Raw genomic sequence first — 24,334 nt, 5'->3', positions numbered from 1 at the left:
CGTTGAAAAAAAGGGTGTCCATTGGTTTGTTCCAACAAAAAAAGGCTTAATTGTGCCCAATGTTAAAACATATTTGGTTGATAAGTTGTTAATTATTACAGAACAAATTGTTACATAAACTGTGAATATAAGAGATGTTTCAAATTTTGCAAGATGCTGTTTAAATGGTTCAAGCATGCTTAGTGTGAGGGATTGCTGAAGAGTCAATGAGTCGATGCAATCAGCTGGTTTTCCTAAGATAGGAAACTTTGAATCAATCTGACAGGATGATCTGGTGAAATGGTAGGTGCCTTGATATGACATGATGTGTATTGGAGCTATAGAAATAAACTGAAATTAGACTGAGTTGAATTGAATTATCATTATGATATTTCAATGTTTGTGGAGAGTCAGGAGAAGAAGGCAGCCTTTGGTGAATTTACTTGACAGTCTGCTTTTGGGAAGTGGATGCGACAAACGATAGTCTAATCAGGGCTTCCAGATGCAGGAAACAGCAACAGACGTTGAGGTTCATCCCACTGCTAAGCAGAATCATCACCAGTTAAGTTGTGCGTACCATTAACACTCAGCAGTTATCTTAGTTCCCGTGCTCGGACTGATTTCTGCACGGTTTTAAAAGGGTAGAGGAAATGGCACTACAGTATAGAAACAGTGAATCGTGTTAAGAGAACAGATTCCATCCTAAAAACAAAAGCAATTGTAAGGGTGCAGAGTGACTAGATTAATCAAATCAAAGACAGATTCCCATAAAAGGGAAAACTTTTCTACAATTCCAGTTTTTTTTTTTACCTAGCCGCAGGTGCGATTCACAGCTGAGTGCAAAGCTGCAAGTCCAAGTCTATGGTTCTGGTTCTTGACCAGAAAAAGGTGGCTTGTCCACTTCAGGTTGGAAGAGAGTACATGCCTCCAGTAGAAAAGTTCAAGCATCTTCCAAACTTTTTTTTCTAGATTTGGATTGCACAATTATTATTTTTTTGACTGAATTTATAAAAATCCTGCTTAAACAGCTTGATTGACATAGATGTGTTAAGTAAAGCTCTGTGTTTCAACCTTGTAGCTTTTGTCCAGTTCTTTTTCTGAGAAGAAATCCCTCTCAGGACAAACTCTTTCAGTAAGCCTCATAATGTACATAACCAGAAGACAAGAGATGACAACAGATTCTGGCAGAAATCAGACAGGTTGGTCTGCAGGACTGTGGTCCCACAGGGAACAGTGCTGGCACCGTTCCTCTTCACCCTCCAGCAGTGTTGGGCACGTTACTTTGAAAAAGTAATTAGTTATAGTTACTAGTTACTGAGTATAGTGGAGTTACTGAGTTACTCCACAATAAAAGTAACTAGTTACTAGTAAAAGTAACTATTGCGTTACTTTTGCGTTTCTCGCCCCTGTGACCCTCACGACCCGGCACCCACCTTCTCGCCGTGTGTTTCAAAAATCAGCCTAATAGAGTGGACGACAAATACAAGAACCTGCAGAGAGTTTTGCATTTATTGAAATATTAGGGATTAACAGACTCACACATTATCAATTTTAATAATCCTAACAAATCTTTCCGCAGAGCTGTGGTCCTCTTTGGTCTCACGAATGTGGAAGTTCTCTGTACAGCACTGGAATCTGCCTCAGAGCCAACCGCAACTTCAGACTCACCCAGACTATTGCTCCTGCTCTACAGAGTGAGAATCAATCAATCCATCCATCCATCCATCCATCAATCCATCCATCCATCCATCCATCCATCCATCCATCCATCCATCCATCCATCCATCCATCCATCCATCCATCCATCCATCCATCCATCCATCCATCCATCCATCCATCCTTCATTCCTCTATCCATTTGCCGTATCTTGATTTCCTCCTGTAGGGTGTGAGACATTTATGGACATCGTTATTGTTCTGGATGGTTCCAACTCCATTTATCCTTGGTCGGAGGTGCAGGACTTTATCACAACAATCTTGCAGAAGTTCTACATTGGCCCGGGTCAGACACAGGTTTGTACCAAAGCACACAACCAGGGTTAAAGCTGTATCAAAGCTGGGTGTATCATTATCTTATAATTTCAAATATTGATCCAATAAATAGCAGCCACAGTGAGACGTTACGTGTGTATTTTGCATCACTCGTTACATGTTTACCTCTTTGGGAAATTCTTTATTCAGAAGGTAATACCAAACATGTGATTTGATTGTAGGTGGGAATTGTTCAGTATGGCTCCACAGTGGTCCATGAGTTTAGTTTAGGTGAATACCAGACAGTGAAGGATGTGGTCGAAGCTGCTAAGAACATTGACCAACGCGGTGGAGAGGAGACAAGGACAGCACTGGGGATCAATGTGGCACGGTACGATGCACCACTATTAAATAAGTATGTTTCACCATGCTCAAATATTACTTCTGAATTTTATGAGTCCTATACTTTTAATTGGTAGACCGTGCTTTTGGTGGAACATGGTTAAATTTGCATTCCATCAAGTGTTCAGATTGTGGCAAAAATCTAAATCTAATATGTAGTTTTCTTAGTGCACTCTTTGACAAATACTTATATTTGTTTACGAAGTGAATGAATGAATAAATGCAAGAATGCTTAATATGATACAGAGTATCTATAGAACATCTTTTCATTTTCCTCCAGGTTGGAGGCCTTTCAGCGGGGCGGCAGGCCAGGAGCTCAGAAAGTGATGATTGTGATCACAGACGGTGAATCGCATGACAGTCCTCATTTGATGGAAGCTGTCAGTCAAAGCAAGGATGACAATATCACCATGTATGCTATTGCTGTGAGTCGCATCTAATACTTTTACAATTTAACATATGTTTCCAATCAAAGTCAGAGGCAGAGATGGGGGATCTGGAGTCAACATATCATCGCTATGTCATGTATTTGTTTTGCCCAGTTATTCAACCAGGTGAGTCCAATCTTGTTTCACCTGTGCAGATTTATGGTGTCACAATTATTTCAAAACGCCCGTTAGCAAAATAAACATACTCGTATGTACTGTATGTTAAACTACTTCTAAGCATGCTTTATATACCACTGCACAACAAAACCACACATGCACGATAAACTGCCACTCTGAGAGGAGAAAATCACTCTCCATGCTCGCCAGCTCCTCCCAGGCGCACTTGGGATAGTGCTCGGGATCTCACCACGGGCAGGATTTGCTATCCAGAGGTCACGCTTGAGGAGGGCTGCTCTCTTGAAAGCATCCTTGCCCTTTGACTTATTTTCTCCCCGCATAAAGGAAAATGTGTTTTGACAGGTTGGGCGGAGTCAAACCTCTTCTGTAAGTCTCCTCCTGATTGGGTCTTGCAGACATGATCACATGGGAAGTAGCGTCAGCAAGCCTTTGACTGACAGCTGGTCAATCATAAGTGAAGACGACGGCAGGAGACGAGACAGTGGCGGAGGCTTCTTCAACGTTTTTGGTACATGGGGTAAGTAGTAAGCATCAGTCAAAGGCTTCCAGACACTACTTCCCAGTAGATAAACCATGCTCAGAAGTAGTTTAACTAAGTAGTTTAAATTTTGCTTGAGGGCATTTTAAAATAACGTGACGCAATACAGATTGGACTCACTTGGTTCAGTGGCTGAGCAGAACAAATACATGACATAGCGATGACTTGTTGAGTCCTCTGGTCAGAGGTGATGCTTCTTAGCGAGCAGAAGGTGTCATGATTTATGGATGCTAGTTGAATCTAGAACAGCCACAAACACAAGCCAAGCAGCAGATTAATAAATTTTTATTTGACCTTCTTACAACTAAAAACACGATAATCAAGAGCGACTGGAATCCAAAACACAAAACACTTCAGGGAGCTCTGTGAAAGGTAGGTGGAGGAAAAAGCTGAATATTAAATGGTTATATTAGGCCAACTTCTATCTACAAGAGGAAAGTCTGGAGATTTTAGGTCTGCAGTCTTAAGGGCTGTGCAACCTCCCGCAGTAGTTTGTCACAGTTTTCTTGTAGCACGTCACGTGCATAACGTGCAAAATATCTGCATAACGTGACGTTATGCAGATATTTTGTGATTTATGAAGCGAGTTCTGTGCTATGTTATTCCACAATGCAAGAAGGACAATCACCAACCAGCTAGTGTCCGTGTGTCGGTTTGACAAACTTGTTCGCCATCTACAACCCCTCATCCAATGCCGGACGACACACATCCATCCAGTGAACACCCATCAGTGTTCTTGAAAAACTGGCTGTGGTGCTGCGTGTTTTGGCTTCGAGTGCAAACCAAGAGACTGTCGCACAAAGCTACAAACTAGCGTACTGTACGGTGTCTGATATAGTGTCCCCAGTGTGCCAGGCGTTGTGGACGGCACTACAGCCAGAGTTTCTGTCATTAGGTACCGAACCGGAAATATGCATAGAGTGGATGTAGAATTCACCAATCAGAGGCCTCCTTTCTCTCCTTCCTGCAATTCTATCTACGGCACTGTCTGTGGTCACCTACAATTTTGGGGAGGTGCACCAGAGTGTCTGCGTAAGGGGGGGCATATCTGCGTTAACTGCGACACACACAGAGACCACCTGGTTTCTGAGCATAAATCAGGCTTTACCCCGCATCATCAATTCCTTTCCTCAGGCCAAACTTTGTTTTTAGCTCCAGGCTTCCTGGAGAACGGCTGCTTTGATGACTTTGACTCTTTTGGACGACCTTCAGCTTTCCCCTGATGGATCACAAGCTGTGAGCAGGACAGATCTGAGGCCCAAGATTGGCTGCTAATTTTGACCCTGGTAGTTTGGGAGTTTGTGAAAGAATAGTAAATGAAAGCATCCAAACTAGATCTAAAATGTTTGGAAAGGTTGTGTTAAGAGTTTGTTGATGGTTGGTACCACCGGAAGGTCTGTCTGAACTCCCTTACCTTGACCAGAACAGACTGAGGCCGACCCATCTCAGACCTCAGTGGAGCTTCAGTTCATCCTCAGCGTGGCCTTGATGACAGCATATCTGCGTTGACTGCGATGCAGACGACCTGGTTTCTGAGCATAAATAAGGCTTTACTCAGCGATTCAAAGGGATGAGTGATGGATTAGAGTTGGATGGGGTGCTGGTGGAGGTTGGAGAGTGGAGAGGTATTGGCAATATTGCGATAGGCGAGCTAGGCAATTGCCTAGGGCGACAAATGTGTTGGGGACGCCCTCTATAGCGTCGCCCTTAGGCTTACTTCCCATTAATCATAGAATTAGAGAAAAAAAGCGAATTAAACCGGTTATGAAGCGTCCGTCAGTTTGACTTAACCTTACGTATATATAAATAGCAAAATATGAACAAATAAATATACCACCGTTTTTTTATTTATTTTTTCACATTTAAGAGAAAATCGGAAAAGATTCTGATCACTTTTCAAGCGCCCTCCAACCCGGAAGTCGTGACGTCAATCACTGCAGCATGTACACCAATATTTTGGAATGAAATTGTAAGCAAACAGATATTAAAAGTAAAACAAGTGAAGTCTGGCAGTTAACTTTGCTCGCGACTCGAGGATGGCTGAACGGAAAAGACTCCTCCTCCTCCTCCTGCCGCCGCAGTCGGCCCGTCTTAATCATCCACTCAGAGTACCACTGGTAAGCGCACACAGACTTTGTAGCTTGTCCGGTCAGTTAAAAATATTAATTGTGAAATCCGTCTTGTAATCGGAAGCATACAAGCTAGTTAGCTTGAAAAGTAAATAAAGTTTCAGACGTGCTGCGTGATGATGTGTTCAGATTGGCTCAGTAAAACGACAATTAGGTTATCATGATGCGTTCAAGTGTAACATAAAGAAAACGGGAAATTTTGTTTTTGGCGAGAAACATGAGTAATACAGTTGTATATTGCTCTATATATAATTAAACTACTGATGCCAACATTTATTAAAAATTACATTTAATTTAAAATACAATTATTTATTTGTTAAATATTTTCCTAATCACTAAAAACATGATGAAAAGTGACAGTAGACAATACATTAACCAACAATTGTGAAAATATATTCTAGTTAGTTTTATGTCATTTCGAAGTGGCCTATTACATTAGCCATGTTTATTGAAGGCTAGAAACGTTTTTGTTATGCTCACTTGTTAAGCAATAGAAGCAATACCAGTTCTGTTAATAAAATTTTGTTGCATCGTCTTTCCACCAAATAACAGAAAAGTATCGATAGTGGTATCGATAAAGACTCGGATCGATAAGGAGTATCGATAAAGGTATCGATATCAATAAATATTAACGATCCCCATCCCTAATGTTGACATTTTTTTCTCAGAATTATGTGCTATATTATTAGCTTGAGAATGGGTAGAAGATACTAATATAAATAAAATATTTTGTAGTGATTATCTGCATTGAGTATTCAAAAGGGATGTACAAATAATCATCAAAATATATGAAGTTATGGCTGTTCATCATAGAATATGTGAAAAAAAAAAACCCAACATCTTCAAACTTTTAATTTTGTAATGGTATTCATAAAAGCACTTTTGTTTGTAGAGGGTTAATCCTTTCTTTAATCACTAATCAATGTCAGAAATCAGGGTAAATATACCTGATATATTTTATTTAGAGGAAAATTTTGCTTATCTCATTTCTATTTATGTTCAAATGATTTAATTGAACTGGAACAGAAAATTTTATTTAATGTTTATCAATTACTTTTTTATGTAGTCCTTGGTTGAAGAATTTCTTAAATTTATTATTTTTTATTGTTATTTGGTAATTTCTGAAATTGATTTATTTAATATTTGTTTAATGTGTGTTAAATTTGTTAATTGTCTGAAATAAATTCATTCAATGATTCAATCCAGTTTTTTAATTATACTTTACCTAAGTGTCCTTACAGATGGTTAAAAGTGTTTTTGCACAGTCCTAACTTTGAGTGTGTAATAAATTATTTAAAATAATAAAAAAGAAAAGGTACTGAAACCTATTCTGGTATTTGTCTATGCATCACTCCATGCTAAGTTACAGTTTTTTCTGAATGCTTAAACACAACCTTGATTCTTATAGCACAATTTCTAAAACTATTAATACTTATAGCAAATCCACTCACTGAGTTCACAAAACTAAAAGAACAAACACTGCTTTGCACTCAATTTGCAATTTTGTAACACACACTTTGCACAACTGTAGGCACAATTCACCGCACAGCACTCTTTGTGGAACTGTAAACACAACTCAATGAAGCACTAAACAGATGCTGAAAACAGTACTGGTATTTCGCACGGCAAAAGTGAGGGGGGGGGGGCGCAAAACTCAATCTCGCCTAGGGCAACCAAAGGGCTAGAACCGGACCTGGGCAAGGAGCTTGGTGGCTTGGGTTAACATTGGAGACTTGGCGAAGAAGCTTGGAAGAGGTAAACCTGTTTACCCGCTAACCTCTTTCGATCAGCATACTGTTTGTTTATAAAACAGGCTTCTTAAAGGGCTGTCTGGGTCTGGTTTCAGATGTTTTGACAGGTCTGTGAAAGATCCTGAGCAGAAGACGTTGGTTAGGGGATGAAAACTTGAGGATAAATAAGCCTTGGTTCCCAGGACTGAACAGAACTCTTCCCAGACATGAGAGTTTAATTGCGGGCCATGATCAGAAAAGGGGAGAAAAGGGGTTAAGCAGTTTCTGTGGCAGAGGGAAGCTTGGACACAGCGATTAGGTGGCAGGCGTTGGAGAAACATTGAGAGAAACTCAATGAGAATTCAATTTTTTGTTGGGAGGCCAGAAAGGAAATCTAGTGCAATATGTAACCATGCACAACCAGGAAACGGTTGCAGTTGTAAGAGACCACATGAGAGTTGTTATTATGAGCATATAGGGTACAAGCTGAGAAAAAAATCTGCCACATCCTTATTCACAGAAGCCCATCAGAAATGTTCAAGCCACTAACTTTTCAAGCAAGCAAACTAGTTCAAGGGGCCAGATTATTGAAAGCCTTTGGCCTGTCTCTGATCCTGTTTCTGCCCCAGGGCTTCTTTTCTTTACTCCGCCCTGGACAGAGTTCTCTGATATCTGGTCATTAATGTTTTTGCCTCCTGACCACCACCTCTTGCCTAGACCTATGATCTGTAAGCCCGATTCTGCTTCTACGATTTCTTCTGTGCCAAGTTTATGGATTCTCACCTTACCCTCAAATTCTGCCGTATGGCTCTGCTTATTTTGCTCTGACCCTTTCTGTTCGTGGACCAATGGGCTCTGTCTCTCTGCTCTCAGATCTGCAGAGAAACCTAAAACAAATTCCTTCCCTTCCTCACAATATGAGAAGTTAAGTGGCCTTTTCTCTGGTCGAACTATAAAAATCAAGAATCGATGCAGTCACTGACACAGTCTTTCCTTTTCAGAGGTTCCTGTCTCTCCTGTTGAGTAGTTTCCTGTACCATTTGGTGAAATATATCTTTCAATCATTCTCTATTGTGTCTGGCTAAATTTTGTGTCACTTGTCACTTTACAGCCCCCACCAATGTATGGAATTAATATCGTGGAACACTTTGAATAAACAAACTGAACTTGACTGTATTGTTTGGTGAGAGGAATCAAAGACTAGTTCATGCAATGATCCACCTGGCAGCTGATTTTAGATTATTTAAACTTCCCTGTTCTGATGAGGCCCAGAGAGTTTCCGAATATGCTGTGCACAGTTTCGATCTGCACAGGAGGTGTTTTTATGCATGAGTTTGGATATTGAATATTTTTATATAACCTCAGTAGTCCCACCTTCAGTAAAATGTCGTTAATGTATGTCAGTATGGCTAAGGTGGAAAAGGTGGAAGGTTAATAATATAGTTTTTAATGTTGAAACTGAGAGAAAATACAGTAGCAGCCATTCAAAATGGCCCTTCCCAGTCAAACGCAAACCGAATGGCAGCCCATTACCCTGCAACTGTCAGCAAAATCCCCTCCAACTTCCAGCCACTGCAGTGACCCCTCTTTTACTCTTATTCCACCCTTTCACTGAATTATGGCTGATTTATAGTCAGAAACCAGGTCCCCTGCGTGCGGTTCACAATTAAAAGCATATATGCCCCCCCACCTCCGCAAACACTCTGCTGCACCTCCCCAAAATGGTAGCTCACCACAGACAGTGCTGCAGACAGGAGGCCTCTGATTGGTCAGATCTCCATCCGCCCTACAATATGCGTATTTCCTGTTTGGTTCCTTACCGGCTTGTTTTGTTTGTCTGACTGCCATTGTGGAAACGACTGGTGAAGATGGACCAGCTAGAAGAGCGAGGTGCGCGAGAACGCTGGGACACTTTTTCCACCTGGATCCCCGTTCTTTTTGGCCCTCATCTTCCTCCGTTGTTGTACAACCTTGCTCCTACCTCCTTACCGCCTCGGCCGTATCTAGACCCACAGCGAGTTCCTAATTGGCCCTCTGGTGTTGTGGCGTGGAATAACATAGCACAGACCATACTTCAATATTGGGCAGAAATAAAAAAAAACTACAACAAGCTCACTGCGACACACTGCTGCGGGACGATAACCAGCCCTTTACAGGAGTAACAACGAGATGGCGCTTCCGCTTAGATCCTAATGTCCACAAATTATAAAGAAAGCATATTTTAGTACAAATATTGATGTTTAAAAAGTAATTTTAGGAGACCAGCCAAGTGCCCTTCAAGGAAGGTGGGGAAATTTTGAATGACTACTACTGTACGCACACATGGACCATTGACCAATAGGGGTGTAATATGGGAAAAGGAAAAATGCTGAGTGGATAAAAGGTTAAGAAATAAATAAATAATACATTTCCATCCAAGCTGTCGTGTCTCAAACTCCGACACAGAATTTCTGCTCACTTCTTCCCTTTTTCCATCAAACTAAGACAATGTTTATTATTTTTAATGAATTTATTATCTTTGGGCTCACTACCTCTTACTTTTGTGCACTTTCAGGTTCTGGGTTATTACAACCGACGAGGGATTAACCCTGAGGCCTTTCTTAAAGAAATCCGGTTTATTGCCAGTGACCCTGATGAGGAACACTTCTTCAAAGTTACAGATGAATCTGCTCTGAAAGATATTGTAGACGCCCTGGGAGAACGGATTTTCTCTTTGGAAGGTCAGCTATCACGACATTTCCTTTGGTTTATGTTTTTTTTTCTTGTAGGTAAACAGTGTTTTATCTATTTTCTGTGTGGTTTATAGGCATTAGCAGTCAGGGTCGGGGCTTTGGTCTACAGATGGCTCAAGCTGGTTTTTCATCACTTTTAGTCAACGTAAGTGGCTCTTATTAAGATTTACCTAATCTTTTCTGAAATATAACCAACTTTATCACTGGTGACGTTGTTGAGAGATTGATTAGCTGAGCAGCTCCCAGTTTAAATTCATTAGGTTAAAAAGGAAAACGCTTACCTTTTCACATCAGCTGATGCGTGTTAAGGATGGATTATAACCACAATCATTGGCTTATTTCCCATTGGTCAGCTCCAAATGAGTTGGAGGTGAATGTGTATGTAAGAGATGACCACCAGAGACCTGCAGATGTTCCTCTCTACATTTTAATATTTGTATCTATCTGACCGATCTCAGTTTTCACGTTAATGATAAATCTTCCTCAAGGTCCAGATTTACCTGCGGACAGAATCTGTTAGTTTAATCTCTAACGTTCTGCTCTCTCTCTGTTTTTTCTCATAGTAGCTTCATCTGGTCTGTTCCTGTTTGGCTGTGACTCCATCCTGGAGAGAAATATCAGCTGTGCTGCTGCCATCAACACCTTTGTTTCTAGATGTTGGAGCTTAGCCTGTTTTCCAGTGTAGTCCTGTTTCTCTGACTGTGACTAACTGGATGTGCTCTCTTCATCCTCTGACATGGGAGCTGGCTCGGAGCTCGTCTGCCTGGCTGTGTGTTTCCTGGTTGACAGTTGCCTTTTGTATCTATGCTTCTTTTTTTATGTCTGCTTCTGTCTCCTTGAACCCCAGTCGGCCTCAGCAGATGGTCGCTCACACTGAGCCTGGTTCTGCTGGAGGTTTCTTCCTGTTCAAAGGGAGTGTTTTCCTCTTCACTGTCGCTACAAGCATGCTTAGTGTGAGGGATTGCTGAAGAGTCAATGAGTCGATGCAATCAGCCGGTTTTCCTTAGATAGAAATCTTTCAATCAATCTGACTGGATGATCTGGTGAACTGGAAAGTGAGCTGAGATGGCAAAGTATGAATCGACACTATAGAAATAAACTGAATTGAATTGAAACATTTGATTAATGATTCAGATGGCTAAAATGTATCTCTAATTATTACTCTTATTCAATGCCAGTTCACAAATCATCTGAAGGCCCTTCTCAAAGACTGCCAATCATCCACACGGATTGAAGTTTTATATCTAAATAAACCCAGGAGATTCCAATGTATAATTGACTTTGCAGAATTCACCCCTCCTGATTCATCAGGTCAGCCACTGGATGACCCTGAATACCACCATGAATTCAAGTCTTTGAAAGGGCCTGGTCAAAGTGAGTAATCAATCGTGTGGAAGGATTCAGTAGACCTCTTCCAGGATGAAACCTCCAGCAATGTATCTAGGAATATTTTTTGTTTCTTATATCTGTTTTTTATCCAAAGGAGATCACAATTCACTTATTTCCATTTAAACTGAAGAAGTGGAAACACAGAGCTCTGAAACAGAGTCCAGATGGTTTTCCTGAACGTTAAGCTGCCAACAAAACATTTAAAGACAATGCTGCAAAACAGCTGCAGCTTCACATCCGTGAGACAGACACAGAAAGGAAAACAGTTGAATTAGGCCACCATGGGGAACGGTCACCAATCAGAAATTTTTTTGGAAATGGGTGCAAGCATTTTTCTTTCATTTAGATTTCCCCCCCTCTAAATAGATCCAAAACCTTGCTAGATCTAGACTCCACATTTTCTATGTGCTGCCAACTATTTACTCATTCTGAGTCATCTCTGCATCACGTCTTTGCAGATGCAATGATTTAATGCTTTCAGTATCTGCAAGGCTGCCAGAGTCTGAGCTCATCTGCTCACACGTTTTATTCTGTTCATCTCTAACTGAAGAGACGTCCAGGTTTTTTCTGCTCTCTGCCTAAATACTGGAGGGGATTGAAAGACGGTTTTAGTTTTACTCTCCAACGAGTGACGCTCGGTGTATAAATGTAAGGTTCTGTTTTCAGGACGGGGTTCTGCTTGGAGCCGTCGGTGCCTATGACTGGAACGGTGCCGTGCTGAAAGAAACCAAACGTGGTAAAGTTGTTTCACCAAAATCATCTTACAAAGACGAGTTTCCGGAAGCCATGAAGAACCATGCTGCTTATTTGGGTAATAGCAATGACTTTGAATCAGATGAAGTTTAAAGTTATTCAGTTTCTAAAATAAAGAATTTACGCAGGAACTGATCCAAATGATAAATGAAGTTAAATTAAAAATTAAATATCAGGATTCCTTACAAAAAAAGCAGCATAGTCCTGCCTTGGTTTTGACATGAACTCTACTAAAGGAATATTACGGTCAGCGAGGAATAATCAATGGATCATTATTTATACCTAAAATGAATACGTCCTGGGGTCTTTCTTTTCTTCTCATGCACTTAGTAGACACTTTCTCTCTTTGGACCCTCGGCCATTTTCAAAGAACCACAGTGAGTTTGAAGAAAAAAAAGATAGCTAACAGGACAAGCACATAGAATGGCCTTATGTTAAAATATCACCAGAATGATTGACATCTAGGAGGACCACTGATTGAGATGATCCACCCGGAAATAAAAGATCATCCTCCATGCCTTTAAGTACAGTAATCAATAAATAAACTTTGTTACTCTCCAAAACTTATCATGCCATAAAATTACAAGGCAGCTCTGGCCAGTACTATAAGATGCTTGATATTAAGATTAATCATTTTTAGCCTCTGGTGGGAATAAAATTTGCATGAATAATTTATCAGTGGAATCCTGTGCCACAACTTTTAAAATCTTTAATTTCAGGACAGGTGGTATTAAGCTTTCCAGAGTCAGAAGAATGAGAGATAATTCAATCATTTTGAATTCTTTTTCAGGTTATTCGGTGGAGGCAGTCGTTTCCTCTCGTGGTCCTCAGCTTTATATAGCTGGAGCTCCTAGATTCAACCACACTGGCAAAGTCATCATTTTTACCCTGAAGAACAATGGGAACCTCACTATCCTGCAGGCTCTTCTGGGACAGCAGGTCTGCTAAATGCCTACACATACATGTTGGCTTATTCTGTCTTTATCTGAATTGATTTCAATTCATTTTCTTTTCTATCACTGACAGTAAAAATCTAAACTTAACTATGACCAACACCAGTATTTTCCTAATCTGTAATCCTCCTGGCTAATAGAGGACCACAGTCAGGGGAGATTTACCATTAGGCAATACTATGCAGTTTCCTAAGGCCCCCAAGTTCCTGGGGGCCCCATAAAACTCTGTTTCCATGTATGGTTAATACAACTATTCCTTATTTGTTCACAGTAATTATGTTTTTGATAAAAATCCTTTGGCTAAAATGCCATCAGAACACTGATAATATTAAGTGTGTCTCAGCCCCCCCTTCAGTGTCCACCATATTGGATCAGTCCATTTGCTGCACATGTTCAGAAAAGGTCCAAACAGACAGCAGCAGACCATTTGAAAACAAACCATGCAAAGAGCAGTGTTGCCAACTTAGCGCTTTAGTCGCTATATTTAGCCACTTTTCAGACCCCTCTAGCACTTTGATTTCTAAAAAGCTCCTAGCGCCAAATCTAGAGACTTTTTTCTGCTACTGGATACTTTGGAGACAACATCTAAAAGCTCTCCAGAGCAAGTAGATTGGTAACCCCGCCTCCTGCTCTCCTCTACCTTGTCTGCTGTCATGATTCATGCAGCTAGTAAAAGGACTGGGTTACCATAAATCCTCTAATATTGGCCTGTATTCCATTAGCGGCCGGGTCTCTAATATTGGCCGGGCTCGCTGTCGGTGGAGCTAAATACTGGCCGGACTTGTATACAGGCCGGGGCTATAAGTAGAAACAACAATGTTCCTGGGCAGTCCTCAACAACTTGTGATAGTAACATACAAATACCACAGGGGGGCAATGTTTGCTAACAGAAATCCTTAAAAAGAACTCAAGAGATAAGTCTTATGTAATTGTTTTTCATTATTTTATTATGTCTGAATAATGTTCTGTGTACCATTATGGTAACTGTACTTTTTCAATAAATGAACCTAGTATTTTATAGGTTTAAAGAGACACAAAATCTCGTTTTTATTCATTCCACTGGTAGTCTGTTTTTATCAAATAGAAATAGAGGCGTGCCTCTAATTCTGGCCTCCTTCCAATAATAGCCTGGACCAAGATGCACCTGCATGAAATAAAGGCCCCGTCCTATATTAGAGAATTTACGGTATTTACTTTTGCCGTCGCCTTTTTAGAAACACAGGAAGGAGCAATCAGCTAAGTGAGCTTAGTGCTTGGAAAAAATCTTTCATTCCTTTAGAGACAGCATGAAAAGTCAGCTGAGTACAAAACATAGAGAGGAAAACAAGAAGAAAAGGGACAAGAAGAGAGGGACACAACCTAGAACAGATAATGGATGTCTATTCTATAAACATATCTCTATCTGTAAAATGGGTCTGTTTTATGTGTTCTCAATTCACAGGGCCCCCTGCCTGTCTTTGCCTAGGGCCCCACATTTCCTAAATCCGCCCCTGAGTTTACGCGTTTTTTGATTTTTTTACATTATTTTGCTGATATTTGTTGCAGTGGTCTTTCTTTTTTATTGAAGGAATCTGCTGCTGTTTACTAAAATCCTTTAATCTGAAGTTAAACGTTGACTTATTTGACTTGTAGGACATTTTCTCATCATTTATTCCAAACATTTTAATGTGATCAATCCAAACCAATTTACATTGCATTGCTTCTTAAGTAAAACAAAAAGTCACTTTCCCTAATAATTTGCCACTTTCTGCTATATTGCAACTTGCTTACAGTTATCTTATAACTTTTTTTGTGTCAATTAACCACTGCTGCTTCTAAAATCTAAAATAGAACATGTATCGTTTGTTTTTGTCAATTATTTAAAGGAATAGTACACCCAAAACATGATTAGCCTTCATTTTCTACTCACCTCCATGCTGAACAACACTCTGGAGTACTTTTTTGATATCTCAAATGCATCTGGAGATCTGGAAGGCTTCTTGCTGTCTGCTGACATTCAAATAATGGAGGTCTACGGTGCCCGAGACAGAAAGGTCCATAAAAGTCCACAAAAACGTGTCAATATTCCTCCATACTGCTCGTCCAATGTATTCCAAGTGTCCTGAGTGGGTAGCATCCAGAATTTACTCGAAACGAAGTCATTTAGAATGTTTTTAGAGCCTAAACAGTAGTGTATAGGATTTCCTGAAAGCGCGCACATGCGCGTTCACGAGCCTACGGAAGCCGGCAGACCAAACCAGTGCATTCAGCTCGGCAAAGAACTCATGCTCTTCCTCAACACTGAAGTCGTCAGACATTTTTCTTTCGTTGTTTCTTTCTTTGCACAGGTAAACGGCACATTTCTTCTTCTACGCTTGCATTATTGGAAGAGCAGCCGCTGAATGCGCACTTTCATCTGGTTTGGTCTGCCAAAAATTCTGGATGCTACCCCCTCAGGACACTTGGAATACATTGGACGACCAGTATGGAGAAATATTGACACGTTTTTTGTGGACTTTTATGGACCTTTCTGCCTCGGGCGCCATAGACCTCCATTATTTGAATGTCAGCAGACAGCAAGAAGCCTCCCAGATCTCCAGATGCATTTGAGATATCAAAAAAGTACTCCAGAGTGTTGTTCAGCATGGAGGTGAGTAGAAAATGAAGGCTTATCATGTTTTGGGTGTACTATTCCTTTAATGGCGAATGCATAAATTGAGATATTTCTGTTGTTTATTTGGTGTCTGTTTTTATCCCCCCAGATGAGAAACTGATTTCAGTTTAAGGCTGAAACAATTAATCTGAATTAATTGAGTATTCAGATAATCATCAGCTAATTTTGTAGTCAATTCATCGTTAACTGGAGTATAGAGACTCTAAAACCTGCCTTTAGCTGACAGAGCAACCATTTAGAGCAGGAATTACATAACAATAATAAAATAAAAATATAAATATGTATTCATCAATCTGCTCTATCCAGAACTGTGGAAAAGTGGAAAAGTTTTACTTAAACCTGGTTTAATTCTGTAAAAAATCTTGATTAAAGTCTGATTGCTATCTGTTTATTAATCAAAAAAATAATCAACATATAAATCGATTTGCAAAATACTCATCATTTGCAGCCCTATTTCAGTCTTTTTGAAAGTAAACCAGAGTAGTTTCTGGACCAAAGGCAAGTCTTTGTGGAACAACTTCCCCTCATTTTTAACTTTAAGGTAGAGTTAAGGTGGAAGGTTTTGATGTCTTCTTTTTGCATCTTAAAGGAAAATTCCAGTCAACAAGGAATAATCGATCGATCATTATTTATACCTAAAACTAATACGTGTGCGGTGATTCATATTTAAAGAACTTTCAGAAGTTTGTATTCTGAATATGAGCAGACTTTACCGGTTTGGATTCTGTGTCTGATTCTGGCATGACTTTAGTGTGTAAAGGCTTTGCAGGAAACCAGCAGGTATATGGTTTGAGTTAGAAGACAGAATAGGTTTCCCCTCAAATTCCTTCATCATGTTTATTTCCTGTGTTTTCTCTGTAAGATCGGTTCATATTTTGGGAGCGGACTGTTATCCATGGACATTGACGGAGATGGCCACACTGACCTTCTTTTGGTTGCAGCACCCATGTTCTACAACCAAGGCTGGGAGAGAGGAAGGGTTTATATTTACTCTCTCACCTATGAGGTAAGCCTTCATCTGCTACTTCCCAGCTCATGCTAACAGCTTATTTATCTATCAGGGGTCGGAAACCTGCGCCTCCGAAGCCGCATGCGGCTCTTTAGCACCCCCCCTTGCGGCTCCATAGAGCTTTTTCAAAAATTTATGAACATTTATTTTCTTTGTTTGTTTATTTTTATATGGTGCAGGTGGTCAAACAAACATAGTGTTTTCCAAAGCTATAAAAATTTGTATAATAAATAAATATTTTTTTCAAAGAAAATTTGCCTCATAGACTGCAGCAGGTTTCTGCGCGGTCCGGTGTGTCTCAGGCCATGGATCCCAAAAGGAAAAAACTTTCTGGAACTTTCTTCCACAAATCCTCAAAATAAAAATGACACACCAAGGAACGCTGGTGATGGAGGATGTGGGATTTCAGGGTTGGAGAGCTCTGCTCTGATGGATGTCAGTTCCTGTTGGTTCCTCATCACTCAATCAGCTCCTCCCATCAGAAACACGTCCACCATAGAAAGAATCCTTTATTGTGTTTCTATAATTTTATTAATGTAATAAAACCTAAACCGAGCGGTGAAGGGAGGTGAAGTGGTGAGAGCGTTCACTGCTCCTCCATCACCTCATAGCAGTTTGGGTCGCCAACCCCTGACCTAGAGCATCCATTTAAATAGCTTAATGCTAACCACCTGTTGAGATTAACAGGTGGTAGGCATTAAGCTATTTAATTGTATCAATAACACATGTTTATGTGTTGGTAAATGACGTAGTCTGCAGATTCAAACTAGTTCTAAAAGAAATAAACCTTTTTGGTATAAAACAGAAAACCAAAATAACTGCAACTTATAATGCAAGATTGATGCACATATTGCTGATTTCCACAATTTACGTTTGGATGTTTCTCTAAGCTAAAACATTTACACGTCCCTAGTCATTCTTTATCTTCCACGGCATCCTGGAAGTGTCCCACCATCCTCAAAACTCTCGCCTGGGTTCAGCAATGGCACAAATAGCAGACATGAATGGAGATGGATTTAAGGAGCTGGTGGTGGGAGCTCCTCTGGAAGATGACCATCAGGGGGCGATCTACATCTTTCACAGCCACGGCAAGATGATAGGATCACAATACAAACAGGTAAATCCCTTTAAGATATTCTTTATAGTTACATATAACAATCCTGTTTATAACTGCAGACCAAGAGACAGGAGGAGTCCTAGTTGATCATGGATGATGCCAATCTCTAGCCAATTGATGGACACTTCAGATGGCTTCATTTTAGGTCTTTGGGTTAGTTAAAAGACGCAGTATATATATATATATATATATATTACTAAAAAAATTAAAGGAACTCTTTGTAACCAGAGTATAGCATAGAGGCTTAGTAGCAGAGAGGGTTATTAATCAGTTTCAGCTGCTTTGGTGTTAATGAAATTAGCAACAGGTGCACTAGAGGGGCAACGACGAGACAACAATCATGAATGGTTTTACGACAATACATGTGGCGAGAGTATGAAGGCAGTTCCTGCATACCGGATGTGTCACAACGAGCCACCGGATGTGTCACAACGAGCCACCGGAAGTGTCAGAACGAGCCACCGGAAGTGTCGGAACGAGCCACCGGAAGCGTCAAAACGAGCCACCGGGAGCGTCAGAACCAGCCACCGGAACTGTCAGAACGAGCCAGGGGAGGTGTCACAACGAGCCACTTGAGGCGTTGCAACAAGCCACCGGAAGTGTCAGAACGAGCCAGGGGAGGTGTCACAACGAGCCACTTGAGGCGTCGCAACAAGCCACCGGAGCCGTCGCAACGAGCCACCGGAGCCGTCGCAATGAGCCACCGGAGCCGTCGCAATGAGCCACCGGATCCGTAGCAACAAGCCACCGGAACCGTCGCAACGAGCCACCAGAGCCGTCACAACGAGCCACCAGAGCCGTCGCAACGAGCCACCGGATGCGTAGCAACGAGCCACCAGAGCCGTCGCCACGAGCCACCGGAGACGTCGCCATGAGCCACCGGAGGCGTCGCCACAAGCTACCGGATGCGTCGCAATGAGCCACCGGAAGTGTCAGAACGAACCAGGGGAGGTGTCACAACGAGCCACTTGAGGCGTCACAACGAGCCACCGGAAGTGGTGGCATGCAGCCGACATGCCAGCCCATACCATAAATCCAGACTAAATCCAAATTGGAATTTATATTATAAAAATTTGCCGATTTGTCTGGTTGGCAAGAAAAACACAGAAAACGATTAATTTTCTTTTTTCAGTAATAAAGAATGACACACTCTGGCTTTATTGTGCTAATATTAGACAATTGGTTCATCCAGGTCTGTTCTTGAATAAAAGTAACTGGGTGATTATTTTTCTATTTAAAATCAAATGAAACTAGCAGCAAATCCATGAATAATGAAAGGTTAAAGAAAAAGTATTGCACCTCGCATCTTTAGTGTGTCACATTTTTAATGGTTTTAATTGTTTGACTGATCAATGTATAATATATTGCAGGATGATACACTTTCTTATTTTTAATGATAATAGTGATTATTTTTTGTCTTTCTCTTCCAGCGTCTTTCTGGAGCTGGTTTTTCGACAGGTCTGCAGTATTTTGGTCAAAGTCTTCACGGAGTTCTTGACGTCAATGGAGACGGGCTTGTTGATTTAGCAGTGGGAGCACTGGGGGCTGCAGTCATTATCTGGTAAAAGTGAATGTGTCATGATGGGTTCTCTAAGAGGGACCCAAGTATGCAGAACACCACTGACGGACACAAGAATAAAAGTTCAAAAGGTTTATTTGAGTACAAACACACAGAATGTACTGGTTCTGGTTTGGGCCTGGACACTGGTTCACCGGAGTCTGCGAGGGAGACAGTTCAGTTAGCGTTGCAAGCTGAAGCTTGATTTTCTTGAAGATTACTAATTGTACCTTGAGGGTTCTTGTGGTTAGCTTTGGGAGAGTCACTGTTGGATCTGGAGAGGAGTTGATCAGCAGAGTCCGCTTGCTGCTTCAGCGTCTCACGTCTTAGAATGAACAGACCTTGGCTTAGGGGTTTCCAGCTCTTAGTCCTGAGCTGCAAGGAAGTTCTCTATGATTCTTCAGGTTTGGCTCAGAGGGTCGGCTCGGCAGGTTAGCTCTTCCAGAGCTTCACGAAGGAGACACTGGTTTCCAGGAAGACAGAGACAACGATTAGAATCCAGGGTGGATTCAAAGTCACAAAGTTTCTCAGAGAATCTAGGCTTAGGCGTTGACCAACTGGATCAACACTGCGGCGTTGAGGCAAGGTCTGAAGACAGCTTATATAGTGGATCCTCTGATGATCTTGATGGGCTGCAGCTGTGCAGGAGGCTCCCTCAGAAGGATCCACGGCGGACTCTGCTGGAGAAGGGTGGAACTTCTCCAGCTCCCAACAGAATGCAGACCTCATCATGCTGCTAGTCGCTTTATTCACTGCGTTAATGATACGAACTACTATTCTGCTTAAAACAATCGACAGGTAGCCTAGTAAACTAGCCCCACCCAAAAGCGGCCAAAATCATTTTTGCCTGCGAGTGGTCTAGCCTCGATCAATGCCCCAGGCGCTAAAACTGGCAGGCCATCACAACTCAGATGTGTTTTGAATTTTTGGATACAAAGGGGGTGGGGTTTTGAGGGTGTGACGACAAAGCCGCACAACGCTGGTGAAAGCGCAACAAGGAAGATGGCAACAGTTCACGTTTGACTCAGCTTTGGAATCAGTTTTGGAAGGATTAGACTTGGGGGGGTTTTGTTGAAACGTGAAAAGGAAGAGGCTCTACGCTCATTCATTTTTAAGAAGGACGTATTCGCCGTTTTACCAACAGGCTGTTTGTTTCCACTCCCCCACCAGCTTGCTGTCGCGCTTCCTACGTCACAGTCAGTTGCCCTCATTGGTCAGAGCGTTGGCCAATAGGCGCAGACATGGTTTGAAAAACAACGGGTTGTTCTCATCAACAATCTTCCGATGTCTCATTCATCGGGGCCAGAATAAATTACATATTTAATCTCACATTTAGTCTGGTTTATCAGGCTAATCGACAGTGGAACTAAAGAAAAAAATCTATATGATTATATAGGTCTAAATGAAAATAAATACAGAAGAAGATGGCCGCTCACACTGAGCCTGGTTCTGCTGGAGGTAACTTCCTGTGAAAAGGGAGTTTTTCCTCTCCACTGTCACTACAAGCATGCTTAGTGTGAGTGATTTTATTTGAGTCAATGAGTCGATGCAATCAGCTGGTTTTCCTTAGAAAACTTTGAATACATTTGACTGTATGATCTGGTTGAACTGTAAAGTGCCTTGAGATGACGTGTTGTGAATTGGCGCTATATAAATAAACTGAATTGAAAATTTAATGGAAGGAATATCCTACAAATCCCAGACATTGCCCTCTATTATGACTACAGTTAATTAGGATACATTTTTCTTTTAAGAAAAATGAAATATCAGCTGTGCTGCTGCCATTAACATCTTTGTTTCTAGATGTTGGAGCTTGGCCTGTTTTCCAGTGTAGTCCTGTTTCTCTGACTGTGACTAACTGGATGTGCTCTCTTCATCCTCTGACATGGGAGCTGGCTCGGAGCTCGTCTGCCTGGCCATGAAACTTTCAGAAAGGGTTACTTTTAACTTGACAGCTTAATCACATCTTTACTTCATCACACTGTTTCAATTCTATTCAGTTTTTTTCTATAGCTCCAATTTACAACACATGTCATCTCAAGGCACTTTACAGTTCAACCAGATCATCCAGTCAGATTGATTTGAAGTTTTCTATCTAAGGAAAACCAGCCGATTGCATCGACTCATTGACTCTTCAGCAATCCCTCACACTAAGCATGCTTGTAGCGACAGCGGAGAGAAAAAACTCCCTTTGAACAGGAAGAAACCTCCAGCAGAACCAGGCTCAGTGTGAGCGGCCATCTGCTGAGGCCGACTGGGGGACTACTCATTTCAATTTCAAAGGAACTTAAATAGGGGAAAAAAACAAGAACAATAGCAAAACAAAATCATAATTATATTGTTAACTGTTGTTCTGCACTCCACCAGTAGGGGGTGACATGTTCACCTGAAACTTCATAAAATGTGTGGTTCATGAAATTTCTAATTACTACACGTAAAACTAAACGAAGGAATAAAAAATACTGAAAAGACATACCTGAAAGAAATAACCAGAGAGAGTAAATCTAAAAATTAAAAAATTATATAAATCTTGACAAACACAGAATAACAAAGAATAAAGCATAAGTGAGAAACCAAAAATAAAACAGAACCGAAAAGTCCAGAGAGGGCAGAATCATCATACTTAACAACTCAAATCAAGTGGAAATACACTTATTTAAAGGAAATGTTGCAGACTTTTATTTTATTTCATTTTTTTGCAAGTATTTTCATTGGCTTTTCTCTCCGGGTTTTATTTTTATTTTTTTATCGTAGCTGGTCCTAACCTGTGGTGCTGCTTGTCTGCCCAGATTTATGCATCTGTGTCTATAACCATTTTTTTTTTTTTATTAAATAGGAAAAAAAGGTACACTGAAAAAAATAAAGAAACGGTTTCTGGCATTTACTTAATCCTATTTAGGTTCTCTAACAATTTCTTTTCATGTTAACATGGTAGGACATAATACAATAGTGTTAAAGTAACTGAATAAGATTAAGTAGATACCAAAAACGGTTGCATTATTTTATTTAGTGTACCCTGTAAATCTATAACACGATGCACGGCGCCCTCTCTGCGCAGGTCTCGTGGCGTTGTGCGTATTGAAGCCAAAATGACCTTTGAACCGCAGAAGATTGACATCTTTAACAAGAACTGTCAGCGCGACGGGAAGCAGGTCGCCTGCATGTCAGTGGATGTCTGTCTGAAGCTGGACAGCAGGATAAAAACCAGGAGGGATAACAGAGAAGACATTGGTGAGTGGTTCCTGCACACGTTCCAAAATAAAACATGTTAAACATCACATATTGGCCATTATTACACTCGTTATGGTCAGAAGTTTACCTACATTCATTGGAGATTCGGGACAGATGTTGTGGGATGAGGTCTATGTTTGCTCCGTGAGGGTCTTTAAATCTGTTAAAGTTCTTCTTTTAAGCAGGAGTCTCTAAAGGTGGAATTAGGTGGACTTAAAGGAATAGTACACCCAAAACATGATTAGCCTTCATTTTCTACTCACCCCCATGCTGAACAACACTCTGGAGTACTTTTTTGATATCTCAAATGCATCTGGAGATCTGGGAGGCTTCTTGCTGTCTGCTGACATTCAAATAATGGAGGTCTATGGCACCCGAGGCAGAAAGGTCCATAAAAGTCCACAAAAAACGTGTCAATATTCCTCCATACTGCTCGTCCAATGTATTCCAAGTGTCCTGAGTGGGTAGCATCCAGAATTAACTCGAAACAAAGTCATTTAGAATGTTTTTAGAGCATAAACAGTAGTGTATAGGATTTCCTAAAAGCGCGTTCACGACGCTACGGAAACCGCGGCAGACCAAACCAGATGAAAGTGCGCATTCAGCTCGGCAAAGAACTCATGCTCTTCCTCAACACTGAAGTCCTCAGACATTTTTCTTTCATTGTTTCTTTCTTTGCACAGGTAAACAGCACATTTCTTCTTCTACGCTTGCATTATCGGCAGAGCAGACGCTGAATGCGCACTTTCATCTGGTTTGGTCTGCCGCGGTTTCCGTAGGCTTGTGAACTCGCAGGCGCGCGCTTTTAGGAAATCCTATATACCCCTGTTTATGCTTTAAAAACATTCTAAATGACTTCGTTTCGAGTAAATTCTGGATGCTACCCACTCAGGACACTTGGAATACATTGGACGACCAGTATGGAGGAATATTGACACGTTTTTTGTGGACTTTTATGGACCTTTCTGCCTCGGGCGCCATAGACCTCCATTATTTGAATGTCAGCAGACAGCAAGAAGCCTCCCAGATCTCCAGATGCATTTGAGATATCAAAAAAGTACTCCAGAGTGTTGTTCAGCATGGGGGTGAGTAGAAAATGAAGGCTAATCATGTTTTGGGTGTACTATTCCTTTAAAGCCCTTTATGGTCTCACTCAACTATATTTAACTGAGATGTTGACGGTGCATCGGCCCAGCAGAACTCCCCGGTCTGCCAACCAAATGGTTCTGGACGTCCCTTGGTTCCAGTATAACCAGTGGGGCCATCGTTCCTTTGTTACCGCACCTAAACTGTGGAACAAGCTGTCCCTCGGTCTGCGTGTTCTCACTGATCTGCACCTTTTAACACTCTGCACTCCAGATTAAAGACAAATTTTTTTAAACTGGCTTTTATAGGAGGACACATTGTTTTATACTTATGATTTTAGTATGATATTTTTTCTTTTTTGCAATGTTTTTATCATTCTGTGAAGCACTTTGGTCTTCCTGGTGTTGTTGTAAAGTAAATAAACTTTCATTTGATTTTGATTTTATGTCCCATGAAAGACATTTGAATCCAACAGAAATCATGCTGGTGAAAATCAATCCACTGGACTTTGTTTCCACGTTTGAAGACGTTTCTCTTCC

At 41.0% G+C, this 24,334-nt stretch overlaps 1 protein-coding gene across 1 annotated transcript in view; it reads left to right on the top strand.

The window, feature by feature from the left end:
* The window catches only part of LOC119776445 (integrin alpha-11-like), an 87,096-nt gene that overhangs the window by 36,046 nt on the left and 26,716 nt on the right, over positions 1 to 24,334 (top strand). The window contains exons 5-16 of the mRNA XM_038274838.1: positions 1,559 to 1,673; positions 1,864 to 1,991; positions 2,192 to 2,340; positions 2,632 to 2,776; positions 9,869 to 10,034; positions 10,121 to 10,191; positions 12,102 to 12,246; positions 12,979 to 13,127; positions 16,657 to 16,800; positions 17,717 to 17,920; positions 19,351 to 19,481; positions 22,537 to 22,709. Coding sequence (XP_038130766.1) covers positions 1,559 to 1,673; positions 1,864 to 1,991; positions 2,192 to 2,340; positions 2,632 to 2,776; positions 9,869 to 10,034; positions 10,121 to 10,191; positions 12,102 to 12,246; positions 12,979 to 13,127; positions 16,657 to 16,800; positions 17,717 to 17,920; positions 19,351 to 19,481; positions 22,537 to 22,709 — 1,720 coding nt within the window. The remainder of the gene's footprint in view (positions 1 to 1,558; positions 1,674 to 1,863; positions 1,992 to 2,191; positions 2,341 to 2,631; positions 2,777 to 9,868; positions 10,035 to 10,120; positions 10,192 to 12,101; positions 12,247 to 12,978; positions 13,128 to 16,656; positions 16,801 to 17,716; positions 17,921 to 19,350; positions 19,482 to 22,536; positions 22,710 to 24,334) is intronic.

This window comes from Cyprinodon tularosa, unplaced genomic scaffold (assembly GCF_016077235.1).
Source record: "Cyprinodon tularosa strain WSP-4 unplaced genomic scaffold, ASM1607723v1 ctg933, whole genome shotgun sequence".
In the NCBI taxonomy this organism is placed as follows: domain Eukaryota; kingdom Metazoa; phylum Chordata; class Actinopteri; order Cyprinodontiformes; family Cyprinodontidae; genus Cyprinodon; species Cyprinodon tularosa.
The sequence above is the reverse complement of the archived record's forward strand: the minus strand, read 5'-3'. Positions and strand labels throughout refer to the sequence as shown.